The following is an 8,056-nucleotide window of genomic DNA, read 5'->3' on the forward strand; positions in this document are numbered from 1 at the left end:
GGGGGGGGGGGGGGGTGGTTGTTATTTTTGGTGTGTGGGGGTTGAAGAGGCGATGGTTGAAGTGTGCATGTAAAAGTAGGTGGGATGTGAGCATCCGGCTTTCTGCTTTAGTTATTTCACATGGAACTTCTATCATTTATTGCCTATTTGTTGCATGAATATTGAGACGTGATTTTTTGAACTGCAGCTTCAGATTAATGATCAAAGGTTTGAAGATGCGGAGGAAATGGACAGTGACAGCAAAAATGGCCATCACCATCACCATCCCTAGTCAAGATTACCTATGTCAACCTGGTCAAGCTTTTCTCGTTTCAGATTCAGAGTTTCTTGTGCTACTTGCTGATTTGGATGAACAATGTTTTTGCGAAAATGAGTAGAATTCTATACAGGAACTTGTAGTTTTATTATGTCACAAATATTGATCCATGATTAATGCGAGCTGAGATGATATAGCTCAGTTGTAGGTACCTTCTCTTGGTTTTTTTTCCTGTATTGTGCTGTTCCTTCTGTTTATAACCTGAGTTATGATGACCTTAAAGCTTCCGGGGGCTTGTACACATAAATCAAGTTAAACTTTTCAGTATCTCGCCCAGAGAAGCAGTGAACGATAGCACTGCTTCTCGAGTTCTCATTCTTCAAGTGCCTGACAGTTGCATGGACTCGAGCTTCTCTCAAATCTTATATTGTTCCCTCTTCTATCTTCAATTCCTAAACAATAATCTGACTATTACACAGGCGAGTATGTTGATTATCTTAAAATTCAATAAGAAATCCCAAGGAGATAATTTTCAGTAAATACTACTACTTTTTATATTGCACATGTTAAATGAACCCGAGCCCTTCTAATAGTTGATGCGCTTCATTTGCCAAAATGCATAAAATTCAGTACACTGCACTAAAATAGTATTTGCTATTATTGTGTAGATGAGCCATTGTCAGGTTTTCATTGACATCCAAGTGGCACTTGGTGATATTTTGCTGCAAAAAGAATGCGATCAAGGGCATTTATCTGCTATAATAAAAATAACTAAACAACACACATCTATTGGGTTTTGATTGACAGTAATCCAAATTCAAGTGTGACCAAAATGTAAACTTATCATCTACCAAGAAGTGAATTTCTTAATAAGACTAAGAATTTATACAATTAGTAAGTACCCTTAATAGCACAATCATGTAAAGAGCAATAAAAGGCATGAACACATTTTGATAGAACCTCAACTCATTAACACTACGTGTGAGATCATTAGCATAATAAATCCACCTAACTGCAAGTAATTAATACAAACTAATCCAAGAAAAAAAAGAGACTAAAAAAAAGAAAAAATTAAAATGGCTATACAAGAGTCTCATGGAACACCATATACTTGATCAATAAATCTTCTTTTCACTTACTGAATAGTAATCAAGATACCAATTAACAAATTTGTGCAACCCCATCTGCAAATCTGTAGTGGGTTTGTATCCAAATTCCTTGTGAGCATAACTGATATTAGCATGAGTAAACATCACATCTCCATTTGTTGGCAATGGCAATACATTTCTTTTAGCCTTTACCTTTAGTAGTTTCTCCAATATGCTAACTAACTTTGTCACTGGAACTGGTGAAGTATTCCCCAAATTAAACACTCTTAATTGTGCATTCTTCTTCTTCTTACCACCACTTCCTGTGCTCTTCTCTGCTGTATCCAAAGCCCCTAAACACCCTTTTACTATATCATCAATGTAGGTAAAATCTCTAGCTACACTTTTGTTGTTTGAACCTTGAAATACTGAAATGGGCTTTCCTTTTAGTATGTTCTTTGTGAAGAAGAAATACGCCATATCTGGCCTACCCCAAGGTCCATAAACAGTGAAGAATCTTAACCCTGTAATGGAAAGACCGTAGATGTGATTGTACGTATGTGCAATTTCTTCACCGGCTTTCTTTGTGGCAGCGTATAGACTGGCTGGTTGATCCGTTTGATCTTTTTCTGAGAAGGGTACTTTGGAATTGAGCCCATAAACAGAACTGGATGATGCCCAAACAATTGAAGGTTGTGGGTTAGCGGATTTGCAGGCCTCGAAAAGGGTAACGAGACCTGCAATGTTGCTATGGATGTAAGAACCAGGATTCTTCATTGCGTAACGAACGCCGGCCTGTGCAGCTAAGTGCATTACGTGGGTGAATTCAACAATATCGAAAAGCTTTTTCAGAAGCTTTTCATCATTGATATCACCTTCCATGACGAAAACCCCTTTCTGTTCCAACAATTTCTGACGGGCCCTTTTCAACGATGGGTCATAATAGCTGTTGAAATTATCCAATCCAACAACCCCATCACCACGGCGTTTGAGTGCGGCGGAGACGTGAGACCCAACGAACCCGGCGGCGCCGGTAACAAGAACGGATAAATGACCGGAACGTGAACGAGCAGATAATCTGACACGCTTTTCCCATTGTGGGGTATTACTACTACTACCCCATTTCATAGTTGTAGAATGAGACGGAGGAGAAGAACGCAAACAGAAGAAAAGAAAGGCACCCGCAAAAATGGTTGCCCAGAATACAAGCTTGGTAATGGAATACGTCCATTTCCGGTGCTTGTCCATGCTGATTGATTGATTGATGGGTGACTAAATTTGCAGTAAAACTACATGAAGAAGAAGAAGAAGAAGAAATGCATTCATTGTGTAAACTGTGGCGGCGAAGAAACTAGGTTTGTGTAGAAGTGTTTTTGGGTTTGGATGGGTAAAAGTATGAGCTATAATATAGGAATATGAAAGAGAATAACAGAAACAGAGAAAGAGAAGGAATTTGGGATAAAGAGGGATCATATGTGCAATGAAATGAGTCAAAAACAAAAAGAAAAGAAGAAGAAGAAGAGGTTGTTACGGAGAAGAGGTTGGATAACTATATCTATAATATATTATTGGTTTAATACATTTAAAAAACGTAAATCAATAAATCGAATCAATAATACATATAATATACAAACAATGTAGATTTGTTTAAGTAATTGATACATATATATATATTCTTGAAAAGCGGGTCAAGATGTGAAAGAGGATAACATAAAGAGAGAGAGGGGAGAGGAATATGAAATAAAGAGGGAATTATGTGCAATGAAATGAGTCAAGAAGAAGAAAAGGTCTCTGTAAATGTAGGCAAAAAAGAGAAGAGGAGAGGCAAATTGTGGACGCTTACGGAGTTTGGCTTCAAAATAGATACTTTTTTTTTTTTTTGAACATTATATTTTAAGAGGAATCCTCAGTGAAACACATATTAAAAAGAAAATGGCAAATTGTCCACCCCTACTGTTAACTCTGTATATTCCACCTCAAATTACATCATAAATATTCTAAGAGCAAACTAAACTTCTTTTGTTATCTTTTCTCAACTTTTCAAGTATATCTCTTCTTTCACAATAAATATATGTTGTTATTCACTTCACGTTTTGAATACCTTTATACCATATATACAAGGAAAATAATATGCTAAAAGCCTAAAATAGTTAAATCACATATTTTAAACACCTTATATATATGTATAAAAGTAAAATAATACGGCTAAAATGGTTAAATCACATATTTTTCACACTCAACAAAGTACGGTAGCTTAGTGGTTTCTGGCAAGTTAAATTTCTGGCTTAGTCACGAATTTCAAACATCTAGTGAAGTTTAAGTACATTGTGTTCGAACTAAAACGTCAATTTATATCCATAATTATATTATATTAGAAGATTAATTTACCAGAAACATAGAACAATTGAATTTCTTTACGAGTTGATTGGAATTGGGCTTTTGGGCCACCAAATCAAAAGTCTACCTAAAAGGACCAATTCTTGGGTCATTTGCACTTCTAGTCACGTGGTCCTATTTAATTTATGTTCCTCGTGACAAATAAGTTTTTTTTATAGTTATATTTTTGTATCATAATATACATAAGTTATGTTCGGACATCATATCCTGCGCCATTTGCATTTCTAGCCATATTTTATGGTGCTCTTTAATTTATGTCCCTCTTAATAATAGTTTTTGTATGACGTATAAGTACATATTTTCGTATCATAATATACATAAGTTATATCAGGGAATGACTCCTTTTTAAAAACTTATTCCCCACTAAACATAAGTTTGATGCGTAAAATATCAAACATAAAAAATCAGTCTACTTAAAAAATAAAAATCAAAAATCAGTTATTCGAATAACAATATCCATACAATTTTATGTCATTCTCCTTTTCCCAATCCCTTTTTGGCCAAGTAATTAACAAGTTGCGAAGGCTGCAGGCTTTGCGAGAATTTTGGCCATAGAAAGTGAGTTTTTGTATTAATTTCCTTAGTTTTTTCTTGGGAAAAGGGTCTGAAAAATACTTTAATTTCGATCGATATTGTTGTTATGATATCAAACTTAATGGAGGAGTTATGCCTGAACTATTTGATAGCGTATTTTAAAGGTATATATGTGTGGACACATTACTATTTATAATTATGCAATATTTTTTACGTTCAAGTGAGCATATATATACATTTAAAATACACTGTTAAATAGTTCAGGTGCTAAAAATCATTTCCAAAGTTCGATATCGTTATAGCAATTTCTGTCATAGTTCACATATATTTCAGACATTTTTCTCTTTTTTCCTTTTAGCATCTTGTATACCCTTTTCAGAGATTTTTCTGTTGGACTCATGATTGGTATACACACAATATACACATATTGTTTATTGAATGCAGATATATTTAACTGATTTTTTGTTGGGTTTGCATACATATATATAATATATATATACATCTTGTGATAAATTTATCTAACAAATTTATATACATTTGCTTGCATTGATATTCTTTGGTCCATAATACCTAATAAATTAATATAAATATGTGTGTATATATATATATAAATTGCTCCATAATTATCTAATAAATTTGTATTTATATATAAAGAAATTCAATGCTTTGGTAAAACAGAAAAGTCTTTTAATTAATACTAACTCCAAACAAAATAAAATAATAGATCCTTATTTTTATGAATATCCAGTAAGCTGACATACGAGAAACAAATAATTTTTAAGTCCCTAATTTTAGGAATATCTAACAACAAAACAAGGTAAGAAAAAAATGAAGTCTTAATTTTAAAAATACAATAACGTAAAAAAAATATTCCCTCCCCTTTCTATTTCCAAGCAAAATAAACGGATAAAAAAATTGTCTATCCAATGTTAATTCTCTTACGCTTCAAATTTATTAAATACTTTAATTTAAAAAAGTATCAATTCTATATAAAAAAAAAAAAAAAAACTTGTAGGTACGTATCAATCACTCTTAATTATAATGTCTTTATTTGCATAAGATGCAGTTGGTAGCAATGTAAAAGCGAAGTCTTAACAAATTACTTGACTAAGGTCGTAATGTAATGATGAAACTACTTTGTTATTAATTAAATGTATCGAATTTGAACTTTAAATATTAAAAAGAAATTATTAAAGCATCACCTTCAAATGAATCTTGCAAAAAATAATCAAATATTTATTAATACTTCGATACAAGCTCCGAACACCAGATTGTGAAATTAGGTCTTAGGTATAAGACACACCCCAAAAGCCAGGTCAAATGAAGGAGGATTGCCCAGCCTTATAAATAGTCCATCCATCTCATTAATCACCAATATGGGACTTTTTTCATTCTTTAACACCCCACCTCACGCCCAGTGCTTAGCATCTGGTGCGTGGCCAATTTTAATTTTGGGGACCCCAACATCGGGTGAGACGGACCCTGCTCTGATACCATGTGAAATTAGGTCTTAGGCCTAACTCACACCCCAAAAGTTAGCTCAAAGGGAGGAGGATTGTCCAGCCTTATAAAGAGTCCACCCATCTCATTAATCACTAATGTGAAACTTTTGTCATTTTTTAACACAGATAAAAGAAAACAACAACAAATTATTAATTTGGAAAATAGAGTGCCAATTAGGGTCATATCTGAGTGACCTATACTAAAAAAAAACAAAAAAGAGAGTAGTGGGCCATTAGAGGAGAAAAAGATAGTCCATCAATTTAACATCAATATATCATTCCTAAATTTGAGGTTAATTTCTTTTCTGATCTTTGCAATCATCACTTTTCATTTAATTGCCCAAACTTTTGTTAAAAAACATCACTTACCCCAATAGTAGTAATTTTTAGAAATGGGATGATTTAATATGTTTGGTAGGAGGAAAGAGAAAATCTTAAAAACATTTCCTTAAAAAATAAATAGATCTTTTACTTAATTTTTGACAAGTTAAAGATAAAAAATATTATTTCAAAAATATTTTGTATGTAATTTCAACAAAATATTATGGGGATGGATTTGAGGGGTGGTGAGTAGAGAAGAGCCAAAAAATTTGAAATGTTTACCTAAGAAGCTTATCATTTCTACTTCTATTAAAGACATTATTTTATTCATTATTAAGAAACTTATTTTTCTAAAAAGAATAATACTTTCTGGGTACCAACAACACCGTATGGGATGGAAAAGTGGTGCACACATATAGTATAATGTATTTATGTACATTTAGGATCATCTCAACGAGTTTGAGGGTCTAAAGCCAAACTTTATAAAGAAATTCTTAGACATATTCAGTGTAATTTAGTAAATGAGGTCCGAAGAGGTGAAATATATGTGAATATTATGAAGTAAGAATGTAAACAATATAAATTTTCAAATACAAATATATATAATAAGGTAAGAACAATAAAACATGACTCAAAAGTTTGAAAAATTTATATAATAATATCAAAATAGGAGTACGGAGCCTAAAGGGTACAAAATATTAATAAAAATTCCAAAACGGTATATAAAATTTTATATTAACCAAAACGGCAAAATCGCTGCATCAACAGCGATTTACTTCCCCGGAAAAAGCAAAATCGCTGCAGAGGCAGCGATTTTGCAAAATGTGAATTTTTTTTTTAAAAAAAATGAAATCGCTACCTAGGCAGCGATTTTTAAAAAAAGAATTTTTTTTTTTAAAAAAATGTGGAAGTCGCTGCCTGGGCAGCGACTTGTATAATTTTTATTTTTTTTTAAATTTTTAATTTTTTTTCTTAAAATAAATGTGGAAACAATGTGGAAATTTTTTTTAAAGCAGCAATTTTATAAGATAAAAAAAAAGTTATAATATTTTTTTTATAAAATTGCAACTTTAAATTTTATTTTTTTAAAATAATTATTTGTGGAAAATCGCAGCGATTTTCATATTTTAAAAAAAAATTATAAATTCGCTGAGCGATTTACATATTTTTTAAAAAAAATTATAAATCGCTGCCTACGCAGCGATTTAAAAAATTTATAATTTTTTTTAAAATATGAAAATCGCTGCGATTTTCCAAAAATATTAACCAATTTATAAATTTATAAATTTTTTAAATCGCTGCCTACGCAGCGATTTATAATTTTTTTAAAAAAAAATATGTAAATCGCTGCGATTTTCCACAAATAATTTTTTTAAAAAAATAAAATTTAAAGTAGCGATTTTATAAAAAAAAATATTATAACTTTTTTTTATCTTATAAAATTGTTGCTTTAAAAAAATCTTTTTTTTTTAAAATTCCACATTGTTTCCACATTTTTTTAAAGAAAAAAATTTAAAAATTAAAAAAAAAATAAAAAAATTATACAAGTCGCTGCCCAGGCAGCGACTTTGCACATTTCAAAATTTCGACTTCCGCATTTTAAAAAAAAAAAATTCTTTTTTTAAAAATCGCTGCCTAGGCAGCGATTTTCCTTAAATAAAAAAATTAAAATTTATAAATCGCTGCCTAGGCAGCGACTTTTTTTAAAAATAAATTAAAATCGCTGCCTAGGTAGCGATTTCATTTTTTTAAAAAAAAAATTCACATTTTGCAAAATCGCTGCCTCGGCAACGTTTTTGCTTTTTCCGGGGAAGTAAATCGCTGTTGATGCAGCGATTTTGCCGTTTTGGTTAATATAAAATTTTATATACCGTTTTGGAATTTTTGTTAATATTTTGTACCCTTTAGGCTCCGTACTCATCAAAATAGTGTTGTGCTGAATTTTATAGGTTGATATC

At 31.5% G+C, this 8,056-nt stretch overlaps 2 protein-coding genes across 2 annotated transcripts in view; one reads left to right on the forward strand and one right to left on the reverse strand.

The window, feature by feature from the left end:
- The window catches only part of LOC107012520 (chloride conductance regulatory protein ICln), a 7,593-nt gene extending 7,010 nt beyond the window's left edge, over positions 1 to 583 (forward strand). Inside the window, exon 7 of the mRNA XM_015212386.2 lies at positions 188 to 583. Coding sequence (XP_015067872.1) covers positions 188 to 271 — 84 coding nt within the window. The 3' untranslated portion in view covers positions 272 to 583. The remainder of the gene's footprint in view (positions 1 to 187) is intronic.
- A 521-nt stretch (positions 584 to 1,104) lies between these two features.
- Positions 1,105 to 3,185, reverse strand: LOC107012886 (UDP-glucuronate 4-epimerase 2-like). The gene has a single exon (XM_015212849.2). It carries the CDS (start codon positions 2,590 to 2,592, stop codon positions 1,372 to 1,374), a length of 1,221 nt encoding a protein of 406 aa, XP_015068335.1. The 5' UTR covers positions 2,593 to 3,185; the 3' UTR covers positions 1,105 to 1,371.
- Positions 3,186 to 8,056: the final 4,871 nt, after the last annotated feature.

The sequence above is a fragment of the Solanum pennellii genome, chromosome 3, assembly GCF_001406875.1.
Source record: "Solanum pennellii chromosome 3, SPENNV200".
NCBI classification, from domain to species: Eukaryota; Viridiplantae; Streptophyta; class Magnoliopsida; order Solanales; family Solanaceae; genus Solanum; species Solanum pennellii.